The 21,708-nt window shown below is 38.0% G+C and overlaps 1 protein-coding gene across 1 annotated transcript in view; it reads left to right on the forward strand.

Annotated features, from left to right (window-relative positions):
* The window catches only part of CADM2 (cell adhesion molecule 2), a 245,512-nt gene that overhangs the window by 190,699 nt on the left and 33,105 nt on the right, over window positions 1–21,708 (forward strand). Inside the window, exon 10 of the mRNA XM_029961467.1 lies at window positions 9,564–9,683. Coding sequence (XP_029817327.1) covers window positions 9,564–9,683 — 120 coding nt within the window. The remainder of the gene's footprint in view (window positions 1–9,563; window positions 9,684–21,708) is intronic.

Genomic DNA, 21,708 nt, shown 5'->3' on the forward strand with positions numbered 1-21,708 from the left:
ACATACACCCTGGAAGATAAAAATTGTTTTTTCTTGATAGCCTCGTGCCTGAGGAGGGTGTATCTTTCAGCTGGAACCACCCATGTTAATCCTCATGGCAAGCGAAGGCAAAAACAAACCAAAGGAGAGGAGGAAGCACAGAATAAAGTTTGGCAGGGTAAAACTCTTGTTAAAGCATTTTATTCTTTAGATATTACTGTGGGCCATTGCACTAGTGGATTTGTTTCACCACCACCCCACCCCCCCAGCGATTTCTGTGTTTTACATTTACTACAGGATTCGTAATCCTTGATTGGTGGGAGGCAGGGAGGAGTTGAAGGACCCTGACATGTTGAAGTGCTAGTTTGGTGCTTGATTGAGGAGAGCTCTGGATGGCTTTCAGCATCCCTAAGCAGGAAGTGAAATCTCTTTGCACTGCTTTGTATATCATTTCATTGAAAATAAATTAGCAATATGATCAAACATTCTTTATTAAAAAAAATACTGTGATATTCCGCTGGTGAATTATCCTATTTGATGGCTTAATAGTTAAGGTACTAAAAATCTGCCAGCCTGATGGCAAGATGGATAATATTAACAAAATTAAGTCTTGACTGTGTTGCATTTATCCCACCATCCATGGTTATGTGTTATACAAGGGCAAAGAGTCGTGACAGGAATTCAACCACATGTGTAGAACTCTTTTGAGCAAGAAAAGAGCATTACAGGTTGACAGCTAGAAAGATAAGGCCTTATTTTCTCATGCAGTGCACTTTGGTGATAGGAACGTGAGAATTAATTGTATTAGTCAAAGACAGTGCAATGAAGTGCAATAATCTATGTTTTAGGTTGCAGAGATGCAACTCACTTTCCCAAGGTGATTTTCATTGAGGTACAGCTGTGCCACTGTGGTAGAGTGTTTCAGATTAGTCTTGGACCCCTCAGATTGTATTTTGAAATAAAGCCATTTAAAATAACTGACGTTCTCTGCTATCTCTTTTTACTAACCTTAAAATTATTGAAGTGAGTTTTGAGTTGTTTAAGCAATTTCAGTGATCCGTCCTGAATTTCTCAGAGAAATGAAAGTAGCAACTGTAATAAAATAGAGATCAGCAATCTGTTTGCCTCCACTTAGTTTCAACACATGCCTCCGTAACAGAGAAATTTGGGAAAATTCTCTTCGACCTCTTTCTTCTTCTCAGTGCAATTCTGGCTGAGCTTTTTTAATTTTTTTTTGTGTGTGTGCAGAAAGAGTCAAGTGTCATTCAGGGAAAGCTGTCATCTTTGTTCAAGGCTGCTGGTGTCTGAATTTGTGTTGTGCATTAGCTTTTCCTCGTAGGTTTTCAAGGGCCAGCTGCCGGTACTTTATTTCATTTAATTTTGAATGGTCCTATTTTATGCCTTGGAAAAAACAAGGAAATATGGCTTGTCTGTTTACTTAAAAAGAATAAAAATGAACATTACAGCCTAATGTGATTTTTAAGCAGTGGCAATGGGCCTAGAACACCATGTTAATAGTGGGGGAAAATCATGCTGGCTTTATTCATACAAGATATTTGGTGGCTTTTGTGGTAACATTTTGTCTTGAATGCAGTGAAATTGGCACTGCAGGTATAAGGACAACTGCTTTTTTAAATGCAGTTTTGAGAGACGTTTTGTTTTCCTTTGTGTTTTTGATTTTTGGGTTGTTTTTTTTTAGTAGAGGATTGAAATGAGCCTCAGGAGATCTGTTTTGAACTCCCCTGTCAGTCTCAGAAGTCCGTAAAATTTAAGACATTCCATTTAATTCTTCTGTGTTCGTTTCCCCAGCTGTGAAATGGGAATAATGCTGCCTCTTTTTCCCTAACATTTGGTCTGTACTGTTCAAATAATGACCTTACAAATCTTCAAGGCAGAGATCCACTCTTAACTGTGTGTATATATACGTTAGTGTAGGGTTGTGAACAAAATCAAGACATACATAGATACCTTTTTGCAGGTAAATCTTCTTCATTTCAGGCTGTGGTCTCAAACAATGCTCTAAAACTACCTTTTTATTTAAAATGTTGAATTACAAAATTAATTTCCTTAGCCTCCTGCATGCTCTGTAAATTTACCTAATTTCTTTCAGGCAAGTTGCATAAGCTTCAGTGATTTGCCCAGTGCAGTATTTGTAACTAATGAGAAAGGGGAGCTTTTATACAAGAGAGATTGACTCCTTTAAAATGATAGGCTTTATTATTATTACTACTCTTTAATTGGAGAGGACTTTTTTTTTAACTGCTAGCAAAACTTATGCTAACTTTGGGAAAAAAATTAGGTCTTACACTTTACTGCTAAAGTAAATTGTAATTTGAAGTCTGTATTATATTCATATAACTCCAGAACATGGGAGATTAGTCTTCCTGTTGAATACTTGGCTTAATTTGTCCTTAGAGGTAAATCTTGCACTAGTAAGCATTAGTAAAGTAAAACTTAGAGTACTTGAAAACAGTAATTCTTCAGTATTAAAGAATTACCTAATTGAGAATATATTTTTTTCTTGTACTAAGATATTCTTCAATGTCCAATAACCTAGTTAAGTTATTATCAAATGTATCCTTTTATGTTCTCTGTGTATCACCTGATTTTAGCACAAGCAGAAATTAGGAAATAACACATTGCAGCCCACTCATTTTCTACAGTACAAATGTTGCACTTAATATTATCTGCCCCACCAAAACTGAACAGCAATAGGTAAATGTGTTGAGAGATCCTACATTATGTCACATTATGTCACCTTTTATTCTTCTGCTTCCCTGAGAGCAAGAATGGTGAGCTTTTTAATGGCTGGACTGGTGACAAACAACGAGTCTGACGGACAGGGAAATGGGAGCGTGTTCCAGCATCTCAGGGCCTTCATTGCAAACTTGGCTTTCTGTTCCAGGGGAGCTGCAACTAAAGTGCTTTTGCTGATAGCAAATTCAGTGGAGTGCTGTGGGGAGCAAAACGATCCCTGAAGTAAGCACTGAGGGCTTCAAAGGTCGAACCCGACCTTTTGAAAGCTGCGAGCCACCGGTGCCATCCTCAAATGTTCATGTTAGATGCTTCCCTGGGAAATGCTTGGTTCAGATTTCCCGGGATCCCTGTGTGCAGCTCCACCAACTGTGTGTGCAGCAGACTACGCCGGTCTCCAGGTGACAAAGCTGTGTTTGTGGCAACATCTGTGCTGTGCAGAAAGGTCATGTTTTTCTATCCAGTAAAAAAAAAAAAAAAAAAAAAAAAAAAAAAAAAAAAAAAAAAGAAAGAAAAAAAAAGAAAAATGAGAAAGAAAAAAGCCCTTTTTTTCTATGTTTGCTGCTACTCTTTGAATTTTGGCAAGTACTCATGAGCGTTATAGAACACATAGTCCCAGTGCCTACTAAATTCGGATCAGTGCAAGGGGGAGGGTGGGGCTACCTCTGCTTGTTAGAGTCCCCTTGGAAGGTGGCAGAAGTGGGTTTTACATAAATACTCTTCCCTTCCACGTGACCCAGGGTCCCACAACACTGCTGAGAGATGGCCTGAGTCTGGGGAGATGCACCTTGAGGGAGGAGAAAAGTCGCAGAGCCGGTCACTGTTCTCAGCCCTGAGAACTTACCATGTTCTTCCTAACACACTGAGGCAATTCCTTTGCACTGCTTCTTTCTTGTCACCTGCCTGAGATCCACAGCTCCTTGTTTTCTGACAGCTCCCACACTTGTCCTGAGCCTGACCTGCTTTACTGGTGGAAAATCAGCCTTTCACACACCTATAGTCTTTGTGAGTCCTGCTGTTGCTCTGGTGCACAAAATAAATGAGATATTCGCTCATTTGTTGGAGGAGTTGTTTCAAGACAATTTAGGGCAGCTGGCTTTTTCTTCATATTTCAGTGTCAAATGAGATGGCATAATCAGAAATAACTTGCTACTACACCTTGTTTTTTCATATTCATCACATTTTTTATTTTGTCATAAGCAATTCTGGTAAGAGCATGTGTTGTAAAAATGTGCCACGGTGTGATATCAGGCCCTCATTTTAAGTGATTTGGGATGACACCATACTGCCAGTACTAAGTACTAATGTTGAAATAGGCTTTGTTCTTTTGAGTTATATTCTTAAACTTTCTAAGGACAGAATTTGGTGCAGGGATGTGCAGATTCCAATTTTTGGTTGCCTCTTTGAAAACAGATGGAAACAGTGGTTTTTTTACTGTAACTTAAAATGCTTCCTCCTCCTTCGTTTGCTACTGAAACTTATTGCTTTTGAAATGGGAGGAAAAGAAAACAAAGCAACAAACCACAAACCAACCACCAAGCCATAAAACTTTCTATAAGAAGAGAAAACTATTGTTCTTACCAGTTCCTAACTCAGGAAGCAAGAAAAGCAGGATTAAAATTGTAGCATCTCTTAGCACTTGGGGGGTGTTTTCTGTCATGACTGTGCAACTAAATTATGTTTAATCAAACTTGGATGAAATGTCTCACATCTTCTAACATGTAGTATCACCTACAGGCCCATGAAATGTCTTACAACCATGGGGCTACGTGAATTTATTTTATTTTCCTTCTAGGCTGCCTAGCCATTTCAACCCAGCTGTATGTCTTGCAATATGAACTCATTCACCAGAAGTCTCTCATGCTATAACTAGTGATATAGATCTACATGGAGCTTTTGTTAAAAGGATTTGGATATTTTTAATGACATCTGATTTGCTAGCAAAAATGTCAAGCACATAATTGCCATTTCAGAGTTTCATAAATCTGAATCAATTAGTAAAAAGAACCCCTTGACCTCATGTCCATGAGCGTTCAGGATCATTCAGTCTAAGTGCTAAGGAGCTATTGGCACATGATATTCTAGCTGAATGATCCTTTTGTTCAATCCCGTTTTCTTAGAACGAGGGTAAGTGCAGCTCCCTTTGAATTTAAAACCTTGCTAAATTATTTAGTGCTACATACCACAGACTGATTAAATTTTGCACAGAGTAGTGAGATTGTTTCCCAGGTAGGTCATCACTCAGTTCAGTTTACCACTTAAAATTTCTTTCTTTCTCAGTCAAAATACAGCAAGGGCCATCCATCATTATCACTCTGTCCTTTAATTTTTCTGTCAGCCTTTGTCAAGCTTGAAACAAAAGCCTTTACATTTTTATCAACTTCAGCTATTGTTGTCTGATTTGTGCTCAGTCATGTCAAAATATCGGTTGTGTTTTTACCAAAAAAAGTCAAATATTTTCAATAGGTCAGATCTATCTTTCACATAAGCCTGCTAAACCAAACAGAACCATTTCTCATTTCTTTGGAGATGGGGAGTAAAAATGCTTAAGGCCAAATCGGCAGTGAGAGTAAATTGTCCAGGCTCCCTGCACTTAAATGGATGAATGTCTTCTGCCTTAGCAAGAGGAATGTGGCATCAATTCAAGAAAGGAGAGGCAAACAGGAAATTTTGATCAGGCACAGCTTGACACTGTTTCAAGCTGATCTTGTACAACATTATTCTGCCACTCATGAGCAGCTCTGCTAAGGAGCAGCCTCCAGACCAAGCCAAGTGTTGTGTGCTCCTCCTTTTTCCTCTATCCACTTGGGATCAAACCTCCAAAAAACATGGTCAGGACCCCATTTTTTTTGTTAAAAATCCCGTTCAGGTCTTGTATAACCTGTGGGAACATAAGTGAAAAAGAGTTGGGACTGGAGTCAGTAAGTCCCCTTGGCATGAAGGTCAGCCCCTTTTCTATTTCCAACAACTTTTATGGAAACAATTAGTTCTCCATGAATTGTTTGTATTTCAGAGCTAGCAAGGTTTTGAAATTAATACCAACTTAAATACATTATTGGATTTCTGGCTAAATATCTCTCTGTCAACAGACATCCAGTTTAGAAGTGAGATTTCAAAATTAATGGTGCCAATTACTGCTTGACTTCTAGATCTCTGAGCATGGCTTTTCTATCTTCTTTGGTTCCCCATCTGCAAAATATAGCTATTTTCTGCTTCACAGGAGGCTAGGGATTAATACCTTAGTATTATTGAAATAGCAATCTTGTGCAGTGATTTGGGTATGGCTACTTGAATTAAAAAGTTCCACTCTATGAGGTCTCTTGGTCATAATGATCCTTGGTGTTTAGTGGCATGAGAGGCATAAACAAAGATTTGCTTTCAGCTGAACATTGTGTACAACCAGATTCAGAAATTGCAAGACAAGGAAATGGAATTAAGTTTCACTCTAACACAGGTTTCTTGGGCAGAAATGTGCAAATCCATTCTGTTGAGATCCTTCTTGACAGAAAGCTCAAGAGGACAAATCTTCATAGTCCCTTTGATAGCATGTTTTTGAGCAGCTGCCAGCAGGGAGCTCTGGATAACATAATGTGTGCCTCACTAGTGATGTAAGATAGCTCTGCCCTGCATTATAAAACAAAAAATAAAATAAAATAAAAAAGTCCTGCAGGACTAGAAACAGGTCAAATTGTCATTCCCTTTTCTGACACGAAAAAGAAGCAGCACACCCTCTATGAAACACAGTGATCCAGATGCCTTAAACAGAAGCCTGTGCTGTTAAGTATCATTTCTTACCTGTAGTCTGTCTGATTTTGGGAGCTTCCAAACCCACTTACATCCTACACCTGCAACACTGAGAGGGGAGACTGAGGACCACTGTACATTACTTCTGTTTTTTTCTAAAGCGTTTTCCAGGGAAAGACAAAGTTTTCATGAGAATCCATAAGTCTTGGAAGGACTGATAGTTTGATAGGAGCCTTTCTGTCAGACTCGATAGGACTGAGGGGCCCCATCCACATAAGAGGGGCTCAGGTGCTTTTCAGAGTGCTGTGCCTGGATTTGGGCCATCCAAAACAAGACTTAAGGATGAGATATGGTCCCAGAGTTCCAAAATGTGTTGTCTGTGTACTTTACACATTCCTGTTGCGGACTCTCATGGTGTTAATGAAGCAAATCCCCCAGGCAGAGCCTCGAACCTGGGCAGGTATGAACCAGACATTTCCAGAGCCCAGAGCAGACTCAGATTTCATTGCTAGTGCTCCTCAGGCTGCTGATTCCTTGTTCCTCTCTTGTACTGTGGTCTTTAAGAGTAAATCTTTAGAATTCTGTGAGCAAAGCAGACCAACTGTAGGCATTTACACAGAGAATTTCACCTTAGTCTGCAAAAAAAGAAACAAAGCAAATGTTATTCCTTGTATTTACGTTTCTTTTGAGAACATATGTTTTTCTTTGAGGCTTCTGACAAGCTGCCATTTTGATGTTTGGCATCAGAGTTTATGATTTTGATCAGGAAACTAATTTCTGCAAAAGTTTTCATTATTCTTGACCTGATGAGAGAAGATGGATTTATCACATCTGTATTAAAACGCTGATGTTATATTCTAGTTCTTGTTAACTTGAATTTTTCCTAGATAGCCTTTCATTTAAAATGAGAAATCTTGTTGGAAATGCTTCAATCAGAAGAGAAACCAGAAAGCAATCAAATTCTAAGTTTACCAGTCACTCATGTAAGCTATTATTTGGTAAAATAGGTAGACAGTGTGTTTGCAGAACAGATAGCACTGCCATAAAACCCTAACTTGCCATTGCAGAGTCTCAAGTAAATGGCATATTCAAGAAAGATAATTAATGGAACCGTAAGTCACACTAATTAGGTTTTTCATACAGGAATGATTTGTAAAGCTTTCTTAGTAAACAAGGCTTTGCTCCTCTTATGAAGTAGGTGGGTTTTTTTCTGTTTGATTTCATTTTTAGCAGATACTTATCAGGGAAGGAGTGTCCCTTTATGAGAAGAAATTGCATAGATCAGTACATGTGACATGTGTCTTTTTAACATGTTAATTTATTTCTAATGCTTGTTATACTCAGTTCTGTTTAATTATTGTGGTACTCACACTCCAGGTAATATTATCATTTTTCCTGGTGATTAATGTGGCTACACTGAGGGAGTTTCTAAAATCCTGTTCTAATTTTTCTGGCTTGAGAATATTTTGTAGTGAGAAATAGATTAAATATCAGTGTACAACAGACGAAAGAGGGATCTTGTGCTCTTTTCTGAAGGCTTCAGAAGTGGAAAATCCCAGAAGTGTAGATTCCAGAGGCTATAGTGCTGGTGTTCATCAAAACTAGAGGAATACAGAAAAATTTAGGTGACTTATAGATGTTAACTAACAAGGAGACTTTTAAAGTTGCAAAATAATCTGTCGTCCAGTGTGAAAATAAGGTAAGTATGCTACTTTGAGGTCTTGAGAGAGTAATTATGCAATGCTGAACACAAGGACCCTGTGTCTGGAGTGTGTTCTGTAGGGCCCAATACTGAAAAGCTCTGAGCTACTTCAGCTTCCATTGATTTCAGTCAGAATTGATGGTACTCAGAGACCAATTGCATTTCTTTCCACGGCAAGGGAAGACAGATTGTGGGTCAGATTTTGGCTCTTTTATTGCATTGAATAGCACCCTTCAGAAATATTTGCACTGAAATCAGTATGGAATGGGTTACTCACCATCAGCTGCCAAGAAACGAGTCCTTTCCTTTTAAACCTGCGATATAAATAATCTGAAAAATGTCAGGTGCTTTTTATGTCTTCATGGGAGTGCTTTTCTTTGGTTCTCTTCAGGGCTTTTGTTTGTTTGTTCTTTAAAACCCGCAATCACCTTATAAGCAAAGTCCTATTGGTCTTTATTGCTTTTGGCAGTGTAATCAAAGGATTTGCTCTCTGTACATCTGGCTATGTTCTGCTCTGCACTGGAGCATTTTGCAACAGATATTGTTGGTTCCTCTGCAGTGAAGCAGTGGTGCCCCCAAGCCTGGCACACCTGCACTTGATCAAAAGCTGAAGGGTTTTTTAGGACTGTCGTCGTCAGGGCTGTGCATTTTTTCTGACTTGCAAGCACGGGTTTGTTAATAGCAATACTGTTAGAATTTCTGATTTTTAGTTTGAAGCTGCTTTAGAGGAATACTGATGTGTGTACTAACAATAAATTGTGTTAAGGATGACTGAAAGATGAATGTGCCTGCTAATTAGGGTAAAGATTTTGAAATATACTCTGCTCTGGATCTTAGCAGACAACTGTGTCTTAATCAAATGTGTGGGAAGAAGAAAAGCAATCCGGAAAAAGCAACTCTTATAGTTAGTAGCATTTTCTCCCCTTTTTCCCTCCATTGAGTCTGTCTGAAAGTGGGTGTTTTAACATACAGCCATTTCTCGTTAACATGTGTGTGTTTATTTTAGCATGATGGTGTTTTTTTCATCTCCCACTCTGACACAGCATGTTTCATCTGTGTATGGTTTCTACTATATGAGGCATTTAAAATGGCTCAGTGAAGAAATGGATTCTTGTCACTTAAACCGTCACTCTCTAGATCTGTGGAAGCTTGGTCATTTTAACAGAGTTTTAAATTCCATATGCTCAAAGATTGACTAAAAAATTGAGAGTGATAAATGTCAAGAATTTAAAGGTACTCTGCTGTACCTGTAATAATTTATGTTAATCATGTTTTAATTTAGTCATTTTCAACATTCTTGTATTTACAAATTAAACCGCTGTTATGGTTCTCCTTTGTTTGCATGATATGATTTTATTTTATTTTTTTTTTTTCCACTCACCAGATGTTTTCAACACTTTGCTTCCCACTACTGTCATCCCCTCCCTTACCACTGCAACAGTCACAACCACTGTAGCCTTAACAGCCAGCACAACCACCTCGGCAACAGCCACCAGCATCGGAGGTACAGTATACTTCTTTGTTATGGCCTGGAAAGCACATTACAAACAGGAAATTTTAGGTTTTGTTTCTAAGAAGGGTAGATATTGCTAAAGAGAGGGTTCAAACATTTTGGTTCAATGTATGCTATGTATCTTTGATGGAATAAGCCCCAGGATGGTACACGGTTAAGAAAGATTTCATATGACCTTGAATATTTTCATTGCTCTAGCAGTGTGTATGTGAACTTTGACAGGATACTTAAATTATTTGTATAGATTTGCATTTAATTTTTTTAAGGTTAGTAAATTAACTTTAATGTAAAATGCAAGCAAGCTATTTTTAAATAAACTTGACCTTTTAAGAGTGGTTATTTTGGGTGCTACCATTTAAAACAAGATAGGTGCCTCAGCACTGGAATTTCTGTTGCTGCAATCTTGCTTGATATCAGAGGCATTGCATTACATCACCCTTGTTGGCCTTTTACAGTTTAAGGTATTCCTAAATTAGGGGTGTTGTTATCTCACCAGAACTAGAGTAAGTAAGCTGAAATTTCTCTCTCCCCTCCGTGCCCCCATCCTGTTGGGTTTTTGTCTGTTATAGCTTTTCAAATGTTTCTGGTAATGCTTTATTTCTTTATGTGCAAAATATAAAGGTTAATTTTACTCTTTTATTCAGCAACTGATCAGATAACTTGTTAAATAGGGAAGATGTGTGTGCAAGGTTTCACAGATTATCATCTTCTGGGTAGCTACGCATCTCTCACGGTAAATGAAATGGCAGAAGCTTTCTATGTGGTCTCTTGAAAGCTTTATTGCACAAAGGGAGAGGAAATAATATTCATTTACCACACTGCAATGTTCACATGATGAGGTACAACTAGGCCAGCCAGGAAAGTTAAGACAGAATCTTTTCTTTCTGGAAATGTTGTAGTGACCTAACTTGCAAGAAGAAGCTGAGCTAATTTGCAAGTCCAGTGTATAAGGATTGTGATAGTATCAGATCACCCAACTTCTTCCTCCATTGGTATTTTAATATTGTGGCCTTCATGAACAAACTGACATCAAACCTGTAATTGCATTTTTTAAACTCTAGTACTGCTTTTAATGTAAAACATATATTGTTGTTTCAGTGAAAAAGAGAACAAGTGCTATAGTAATCCCTTTCCTCCAGAAAAAAAAGGGATGGACCATGGAAAATAGTCCCATGCTCATGGGTCTGAGTGGTTGCAAGAACATTTCCTGAAAAGAAACATGACAGGAATTATCATGTCTTTCTAAGAGAGTGGTTTGTATCAAGCACCAGAAACTTGCCAGCTTTCTGAGGGCTCACATGCTGGAAGGATAAAGTTCTTGGTGTGCTGTGCTGGTTTTTTCTTTCCTCAATGAATTGTTTTCTTCTGTTTGTTTTGTGGTCATAACTAAACCATGTCACTGTTGTGATCGTATATGTAATGTATTCACGTTTTTAAGGCATTGTCTTACCTCCTACATGAGGTTTAGGGCCTCTTTTCCTTTACTATGAAGCATTCATTTTTATCATTTGTGTGCCCAGCACCAAGAGGAAGATCTGAAACAGGAGAACTCTCTTCTAAGCCTCAACTCTTAACACATATGAGAATGCATGTCACTTGATGCCACAGTTACAAAGAGATGCTGCTTTGAGAGAGAGTCCAGGAAGGAAATCTGGGTGAAGGTGATCAATGGCTAAAACACTCGCTTTTCCCAGCAAAATGACTGAGAAGGTGAAACCACTTCAGCCTCAAGGAACTGGTAGTTACAGTCTCTTGGGCAGATAAGCAAAAGGACAAATGAGTGTGGGAAATCTGTTTCCTGAAAAGCTTGAGTCGAAAGGAAAATCTATCCCAATGCAGAGGAAAAGATAGGACACGTGTAATAAACTAATGAAGTTGTTTATCTAACAGTCTGAGAAATCAAACACCAGGAAAACGTCAAAACAAGAGGTTGCTGTAAACATAAATCGTAGAGTAGATCGGTGGGGAAGAAACAGGAGACCGGGCATAAAACCAGGTGCAAAACGAAACTAGCAAGTTGTGAGAAATGTAACAAAACAAAAACGTTTAGAAATACGCTGGATGAAAGACAAAAATGAAGAAATTTTGTGATCCTGTTGATGAATGATGAGGACAAGGCTGAAACAACTGGTGTTTTATCCAACAATGGATGACAACTAGAGCGCTATTTCTACCAGGGGGGTCACACTGAAAAATGACCACAAATAGAGATCAAAAAACAAGGACAGAAAATTTAAAGGTATGTTCTGAAAAGAAGAGGAAGGCACCGGTTTGTTTGGTTTTGCTTTTGAAAAAGAAGTCAATATGACTCTGATGAAGAGTTATTTTCCAACTTCAATGGGGAAAATGAATCCCCTTATTTAGTGGCAAAGGCATTTAGTGGAGACACTTTGTAAATGCACAGGAGGCAGTGACTCTGATGTAGCTATTTAAGTTCTGTGACTGCCTTCATCCTGGCTTTCATTAATTCCCATGGCAGAGTGGACAGGATGCTCTCCTTAGGTCCCTTCATCTCCTTTCTCGGACCCATAAAACAAATATGACTGCTGTGAAGGCAGAGTTCTCCTATCCTGAAATACTAGACTGAACCTTGTCTAGATTCTCAGAACACCTCCACAGCAGAGGTACAAATGGCACAAGAGCCATTTTGGAGAGGGGCAGATTTTCAATAGTATCTGTTGTTGGCTGAGCAAAAAGTCCCACATAAACATACTTTCCTTTGACATTTCTTCATCCTATTCCAGTAGGATTTTTGACATGAAGGAATATATAAGGACATTAAACTGAGAAACTATTCATATATTCTCAACCTTAAAAACTATTTTTTTTTTTGTTGAAAGCAGCATTTCTCTTTGTCTTATGTTATTGGGTATACCTTAAAGAAACAGAAGTTTGCCCCAGATCATAGGGCAGTGTATCTATTTAGTAATATCTTTGAAATGGATTTCCAATAGCTGACATAATAAACTTGATAAACAGATTTCACTAATTCTGTTCTAAAATTATTCCTTCATACTTAAGAATCACCTCAGGTAAATTTTACAAGACATTCCTCTATTCTGCAGGACTTTTACACAGTCCACTTTGAGGATATGTTACTCCAATCCAGTCACAGGAATATGATACAGGATATAAAGAGGCAAGAGAATCTGTAAATCTAAGGCATTTTGCATTATGGTGATTTTACCTCCTCATTACCAAAAGCCTGAATTAATGGGGAAAAAAATTCTCCAAAAGTCATCAGTTAATTCTGGAACCGTGTGATCCATTGCTGTCTTAATTTGCATGGCATTTAGTAAACAGCATGAAAAAAGCTGCTGATCCAGTTGGATGACAGCATGATAATTCATAAACTTCCTATTCAGTCAAACTTTTCACTTTCTCAGACACACGTATGCTTGCCTTTGTGCTCAGTCCTTCAGGAATTAATTATTCTTTTACTGGTACATTACCTACTAACTCAAAAAATCTAAATATAATTTGATGCCAGTGAAGAGTGTTGCCCTTTATATATTTGTCAAGGGTATCTTAAAGCCTAATAACCGTGATGAGGAATGTACGACAAAATGAGAATAAAATGTATGAGAAGAAACAAATCTGGAGGACTGCTGAAAGAATAATTATACACTGTGTGAGTAGTTGTCTTTCTATCAGATTTATGTAATGTTATTTGTGAAAGCTGTGCATGGATCCACGCTATTTTTCCCTTTTAGGACTGGAAAGAGGCACAGGAGGATTGTGGATTTGCTCCTAATAGTGAAATAAGGGATACCTCCACTGGAAAAATTCTTTGTTAGTATAAAGTTAATTTAGATGATGCCATTCCAATACTTCAAAGTCCTGTAGGTGGAGAGGGCATGTGATTAACAGTCCAAGAGAAACCACCTCAAGTCAGAACAGCTCTGTGTTTCTGGATTCACAGAGGTAAAAATACTTGTGTACACAAATGTACATAAAACCCTCCCACAGGCTGGCATTATGTTAATCACCCACACACAGACAGAACAATTTTTTTTTTTATTTAAGTCTTATTCCTGACAAGGAGAGGGGAAAAAAAAAAGTCAAAGAGGTTATAAAACTTGTTTATTTTGACTTCTTATTGCTGAAGATTGAAATCTCACCAACAGCTCCAAAATAGGTGCAAAATTAATTTTGCAAGAATATCCCAAGCTCAAAAGATAGATCCATTCTGTTCATTGCACATATCAGAGTGATTCAGCCTCAGCTGACTCACTTGTATGACTGTACCAGAATGTTTAAAGCTCTATACAGAAATGCCTAAAAGCATCTCCAGAAGTTGTTGTGTACAGCAGAGACATGATGCTGCTCCCAGGCAGCTGCACTGTGAAGTTCAAGAGTTTATTTGTCAGGGTGACCACAAAGCCAGCGAATGTACACATTTATATGTGAATGAAATCCCTGCTTTATTATAACCCACTTTGCTTTTATTGGCTTTGGCTCTGGTATAAAATAAGGATTTCTTAAAGGAGATCTCTGGAGCTAAATTTAGAAGAAGAGTTTACGGTGGTGGAAGGAAGAGTTTGAGGATGTAATAATTTTGAAAACTATTGAGACCTTAGTTTGTGAATATTTCTGTTTAATAGTATAAAAGTCAACCATCTTAGCTAAAAAATTACATTGCTTTCTTATTTCCTATTTTTACCTTGAAGTCTATATTAAGAAATATAGACTACTATATAACCCTACTAGAATAACTATTTCTTTATGGCTTAAATGCAGAAACTGTTTGGACAGTACTTGTAGTCCTCATATACTTTTCCTATCCAAAAATGCTAAACATTGCCAGTTCTTTCCATGGGATTTCATTTTTCTTTCACATAATCTGATTAATATAACTTGGCACTTTGAGACATTGACAAAGAAAGAAACAACAAAGCAAGGATAAGCTGTGAGGGGCAAGGAAGATAAGGGCAGACTTGTACCTTAAATATAGTTGTGTATGCTTACTTGCATTCAGCTCTGATAACAAAAATGATGGTTGTCTAACGTTAAAAGCAGTTGCCTATGACAGTGAGCTACAAGCCAAGTGCTTCTGTAGCAGTAACATAAAACCCAATTTGTGTTTAGTTTTATTCAAGCTGGGTAAGAAAATTACAACTTTCTGGGTTTTACTTCTTCTTTCTCCCTGCTTTTACACCTGGTATATCCAGTGTCTAGATTTTTCAGGAGGCCAAACAATCTGAGATTCAAACCAACAGTTCTTCAGATCATTTTTTTCCCATTAGACATTCAAGTAAGCCTTTAGCACCACCTTTCAAGAATGGCCATTTCACGATTTTATAATGATTTCTTTCATTACAATTATTTTTCCATTCTTCTTGTTTCTCAGCTGTTTAGATGATGTGTTAACAAATCACAGTAAACCTAAGTCAGACCATGATGAAATCACAAACCTGTTTTGCAAGCCTCTTTCCCTGGGACTTGAAACTGGGCTGCCTCTGGTCAGAGCTGTTCCACAGGTGAAACATCTGCAGGCTCCAACCGAGGAGCAGCTGGAAAACCTTCCCTAGCATCTGCAGCCAGGGGTGGAAAGCACCCTGTCATTCACTGGCTCTTGGATGGGCTAAATAGAGGAGACCAGGAAGAGAAATGGTGCCCAGTTTCCCAAGATCCACTACTAACAGGTGCAGAGAGGAGATGCAGGAGTGCAGCCCTGTCTACCTCCTTTTCCATGTTCTCTCTGCTGCCAAGGGCTCTGACATTGGAAGAAAACTCCACAGCTTTGTTCGTACCTGGCCTCAGCTCATTAGCAGACAGGAGCCAAGTCTTGGCTTCTCTGTAACCAGGAGGACAAACCCAAAGCAGAAACCCAGAGTGCCGGGCAAGCAGAGAGATGGCAAGATCTGAGAGTTGTTTTAAGATCGAATAGTTGAATTTTTCTTTTTTTATATCAAAATATGGCTGTTGTGAACAGGACTTGGAGTTTCTTAAATTCTACCGTGATGTTTTCATGAGGCTTAGTAGCCCACAGTGCCCATTTTAAGGGTAACAGAGTATTAGTTCCTTTTCCAAAGCAACATTTAATTTGGGTTTCATCCCACTGGCCAAGCTTCGTGGTACAATTAATGCTGCAAATTCTCAGAGCTCACAAAATTAAGATCAACAGAGGAGATTCTAGCATCTGTTCTGACTCAAAAAACTCTTTGGTTTTTAGATCTGATAGACAGAGAGCCAGGAAAAGCCTTATTACAATGTCATTTGGGAAAAAAATAAATTAAACCCCTTCCTTAAGCCCCACATACCCAGAAACAAAACAAAACAAAACAACAACAAAAAACCCACAAACCAAATCAATAATAATAAAAAAAAAAAGACCAAACAAACAAACAAAAACCCACAAAAAAAAACAAACCAAACAAAAATCAAAACAAACAAACAACCCCAAAAAAAGCCCAACAAGGCAAAATAGACAAACAAACAAAACCAAAATAAAGCAGTTTCCTACTTTATTGGCTGGATTCCTACAGACTTCTAAGTGTGTCCACAGAGAATTAGAATTATAACAAACAGTACATGCTCACATGCATGGTGATCATGGACCAAAAACATACCAGCTCCAAGCAAGAGGCTCTACAAACATAGTCTGAAAATAACCTTTTCCTTTTTTTTTTATTTAAGTTAAGGTTAGGAATTGTGGGTGTTGGTACATCCACAGAAGATATCTTCCTGTGTCTTAGAGGAAATAAGACAACAGAGCACTAAGTGGCATCAGAATGTGGTTATGAAAGGAGGTACTTTTTCATGCAGTGTGAAACTAAATAAGAAACTGTATTATTGCTACATGCTAGAAAATGGAAGTATCCTGATGTCTATTGTGAGCAGACCAAAATCAGAACCAAGTGTTTCTGTGTGGAATTGCCAGTCCTCAAGTACTTTTAAAAGATGTTTTTTAGTTGTACTATGAACCCAAGAGTAATCCTCCAGGCAACATGCACAGCATTAAAGCAGTCTCACCCCAAACAAAAATTCTGGCAACATGACCCTCATGATGATAGTTGCCTCGACAGCCATGAAAAGTACTTGTGCTTTTCAGCTTTTACCTTTTACAGACTTAAGCAAAGAACTGTGCCATTTAGAAAATGGCAATTTTCTCTGCTTAACAGCTATTATGATGTAAGATGAAGACTGTCGTCATTATTATATGTTATTTGGTCATATTATTCATGAAATGAGGCTGTTGCATTCTGGAACAAATAAAGATGGATTTCATAATCTGAATAGTTTGCCAAGTAAATGAATATCATAAATGAGACACAGATTACACTACAGGCATGCTGAATACATGAAAGAAAGTATCATAATATCATATATTAGGAACCTGCTCTTTGTGTCTGGAACAAATATTTCTAGTGCTAACAAATCCATCCAGCTGTCAGCTCGCAGTAATGAAGTAGGCAACTTAAAAAGTACACAATGATTTCCAGCCTTGATGAATTATCACTTAACCCAAAATGCAACGCTGTACAGATAAGTATCACAATTGGTTGATGGTCTGATAAAGATTCCATTATACAGCTGAGCTCCAGAGAGGCTTCAGCAATGCGTCAGGAATTCAAACATTCCTAACCTAAGCTCTGATCACACTGGGGTGGTTTTTTTTTTGGTGCTGCATATGAATTATGCAGTCTAACAGTCTCTATTGTGAGCTGGCAGTAGGAGAGATTTTCCAAATTAAGAGCCCCTTCTGCTGGAAGCAGGCTGTCTGCCTGCAAAGAGCATCCTTCGCTCGGAATTCATCCTGAGACTTTCCCTCGGGTGCCACAGTCTGGAGGGTCTTAGCACCCCTCAGCAGCTCAGCCTGCACGTGTAACTAGCAGGGAAGCACAGGCCTTTGGAAAAAGTCCTTGGGAAGGACTGAAGTCATCAGTGTCACCACCTCTGTGCAAGATGTAGCATCAGAGTCAGTGTGTGCTCAAGACTGTAACCATTTCCACCTGACCTTTAGCCAGTCGTGACCTCGTTGCAGTGATTTTCAACATTCAGATGTAAACAAGGCATGAAACCTCTTTTATGTGCACTAACTTCATAGTCTATTCAGGCTTAAAAGTCTTGTGACTTTCAAAATAACAATAATAATAATAACAATAATAATAATAATAACAATAACAATAATAATAATAATAAGTTACGTGTTCATAGCTGCTGCTTTAAAAGCTAGAATTCTGCTGGTTTCAAGGGACTTTTGGAATCAAGCATTTCCAGATCTAAGAGCAGTTTGGCTTGCAAATTGGCAAAGTGAGTTTATCCCATCTAGATGACAGCTAGTTTTGAAGTTTGGATGTGCCTGGATTTTCCAGTCCAAAGAGAGACAGGCTGTTTTTATTGTATTGTCAGTGCTACCTGCAGTGCCCCATAAGCTTGACAGTGACCTGCAGGTATGTGAAGTACTTCTCTGCAGGAGAGTACTTTCCTCTCTTCCAAGTAAAACCTTACATATCCATAAGCTCATTAATTTTGACTGGGACTATGTGTATGGGACTATATACTATTGGTATGCTATTCATAGATAACATCTGTGAGCTGCTAAGTCTAGAGGGACCTGCTGGGTCAGTTAGCCTAAATTTTTGTATGGTTTCCACTCCTATAGATCTACAAGGAGGCACAGAAACCTTTATTTTATTAGAGCTTCCACCAGAACACATGTGGACTTAATTTAGGGCCTAAGGAAATGGGGAACCCACAATTCCCCTGGGTGTATCTCTTCAGCCCTTAAATATCCTCGTTGCAGGCTTGAGCCTTCTCAGTTAAATTTCTCTGAGGTTAACAACCGAAGACTGGTTCTTGTTAAACCATTCCCTAGTAAAAAGGCTTTACAATCCACATGTATTTTCTTCTCAAAGGTAAATATGTAGTGTAAAGAAGGCTATGAAAATAAGCTTCTAAATTTATTCTTGGACTTCAGTTGAAAGAAATGAGCCTATGATCTTTGGGATCTTGTTAAGACTTTTAGTTGCTTTGGTTTGTTTCAAAGGTGTTGTCAAGTGTATCTTCAATTATGGGATTAAGGGAAACATTGCATTTCTTATAGCAGGGAGAAAGATTAGAATAATAGTTTCTGTTGAATGTGTTTCGCTGTTGCTGTATTTGTATGAGATCACAAGGCTAACAATTTTAGTTTATTTAGAGAGATGTTTATGGTATTTTAAAGACAATAGCAGCAAAAACTGATATCTTTGTGTTTGGGGTATTTTTTTTATATTACTGTGTTAGGCAGATTTTGGCAAGTTCTGTTCTGTCAGAGTATTGATGAAGTTAAAAGCAAAAGTATACAACTAAATATCGTTAGAGTTAACAACAAGGACAACTGAAGCAATGCCATGTGGGATGTTAAAAAAAGACTGAAGCAGCTCCAAGTTCTAAAAATGAGGAAGGGACAGAAAAAAGAGAGAAAAATGCTTATAGTTTCAAATGCATTGCTAACACCTTTAATAAAAAATGCACGTCTTTCTCACTACCAGTGAACTCAAGTCATCAACTGTGCCTTTGAAGCTGAAAAGATTACTCTCTCTGCCCTTCGTTTCTCTGACATTCCACTTGAAACACAGTTAATAACTTCCAGTGTGAGCTTCACAAAATGCAGAATTGATACTAATTATATTAAATTTTTTTGGATGAAAGATGACCTTGGTAAAACTTGAAGCTACAGCATTCCCCAGAACAATAAAATAAAAGCAAAATCTACAGAGAGTGACTTTGGAGATTATTTAATCTGACCTATAAATTTTTGCATGTGAGGTTATTCAGATACTGAATGCCAGAAAGGGTATTCTTAAGGTAATTTTTTATCTTTTTTTTTTTTTTTTGAGCATCGAAATAAATTGCAAAATCATACCCCTAACCCATAAATCTTTTAAGGTCAGTATTCTGCTACAGTGTGGCCGTCACACTGGGTGCAGAGAAGCAGAGTCAACACAGGGGAAGTGAAAAAAGGTGAACAAAAACTGAATACCAATGTTTTAAAAGATTAGCTTAAAACACACCGTAAAAGGAACAAAGTGGGAGAGAAGTCTGGTTTGAAGTCTAGGGTATCATAAGTGGCTGTACCTAATCACAGCTGAGTTCATTTTTTTGTTGCTGTTGTTGTAAAAATTGAGCAAAAGAGAGAATTACAAACTCATCTACTCTCAGAAATGCAGGGTGGAAAACCTTATTCAATAACACTTGACTCGCTGTTGGGCTGAGCATAAAAGACTGAAGGGGAAGGCAGAAATGGAAGTGACTGAAAAAAATGAAATTCTGAACCAACACAAGGAAGTACTTTTCACTCAAAGAGAAATACAATTTTTCAATAGCCTACTGAGCCTAGTTTGGAATTGGAGGCACTGGGGTCATTAAAGAAGAAGAGAGATACTATTCTGGAAGAACTGTGTTAACCAAGATGACTTGCAATGGGCTGAATGGCCTTTTCCCTTTCCCCAAATTTATGTTCTTTTTGAAAAACTTTGATTACAAGTCATCCTGCTGTGATTTAGATAGCATGAATTTGAAAAGAATGTATCAAATCCTTTCAATCAAGATGCTTGGGTTTCTTTCCAGTCTGAATTCTGCAAGCCTGTAATAGAAAACCATCAGTCGAGGGAAAGAAATATCAGGAGTAGCAATTTACGTTAATGTACAATTTCCTTTTCCACTGTAAGGAGCAAGAGACAAGGATCCCAGACAACAAAGGGCAGAATATAAATCTTTATGGGAATATGTCAAAAAAAAAAAAAAAAAGGAAAATCCCCAAGACTGACAATTTAAGGAAGACATTCTGTTTTTCTGTTTCTTTTATATACTTCTTTTCTTGTGGCTAACAAGTCTCTACTGCATACACATCAGGTCATGCAGTGCATTCAGCACCCTACAGAGGAGAGACAAGTTTCATTTTAATGAATTCAAAGTGCCATAATGGACTTTAGCATTGACTTCAGATCAGGTCCCTGGACATACTTGAGAGAAGCTAGCTTTTAAAACTGTATTAATTGGTTAGAGAATGGGAACCTCATAGAAAATTAATATGCAAAGCCTTTCCAAATTTTAATTTTTTTTTTGTGTAGTTTTCAATACAGATCTAAGAGGAATATTTTTGACTCTTGTGTTTGACTCAACTACTGTCTCCAGTGCAGGAATCCTCTCTGCTACTGGGCTGAATTGCATTCTTAGGCACACTTTGAGATTCTTTGACACAATTAGTGCCATCAATCCTGAACTTGTTTATCCCCTACAATGCAGTGTTGTTGCTGTGAATGCTGGGTTGCTATTGTATGTGGACATCCATATGTCAGGTTGTCTGTTGTTTCGGGGGGGTTTTTGGATAAGCTGTGTGTTTTAGAAAACAATAGCAGACCTGGGTTATTTAAGTTTTTAAGGGTTGTTTAATTCCAGAGCCCTATCCCTCCAGTTCATCTCTGAAGCATCTGTTCCAAATATTTTGAAGTTAGTAACACTGAGAAGAAATTAGTCTTTTATTACAATCAGGTTGGATCTCCTCCACCACAAGACCTTGTGCCAAGTAATTTGTGAGGGGTTTTATAGATTCCCAGTCCCTATGGGACTTTTTTGTTGTTGTTGTTATCCTAAGTCCCTGTATTATAGCATGAGTGTGGGAAACTGTATTAATTGCTTTTGTGTAATGGAAATCTCCACCTTTTCACTGCCTGGTGCTTTTGAGTAGTATTCCCTAATTCTTACCAGATCATTTCTGTGGAAAGATTTGCTGCAAATTGCTGCTGTGGCACTCAGAGATTTTAGTTTTGGTTTCCCATGCGGAATTCTCTATATTTATTGTGAAATCCGAGGGGACTGTAGGATTTCTGCATAATTTTAAATCCCACTCAACCAAATAAACATTTGGGAGAATAACTCATACACAACAGGAATTCATAGTAGTGTGGGGTTGCCTACCACATCATAATAAAATAGATGGGTTGTATGCAGCGTGAAACATCTTGCTCTTGTTGTATTTGCAGCGTTACAGAGAAATTAAAAACATGGTGAAAGTTCAAGGGGAGGA

Source organism: Manacus vitellinus, unplaced genomic scaffold, assembly GCF_001715985.3.
Source record: "Manacus vitellinus isolate BGI_N305 unplaced genomic scaffold, ASM171598v3 scaffold_35_pilon, whole genome shotgun sequence".
NCBI lineage: Eukaryota > Metazoa > Chordata > Aves > Passeriformes > Pipridae > Manacus > Manacus vitellinus.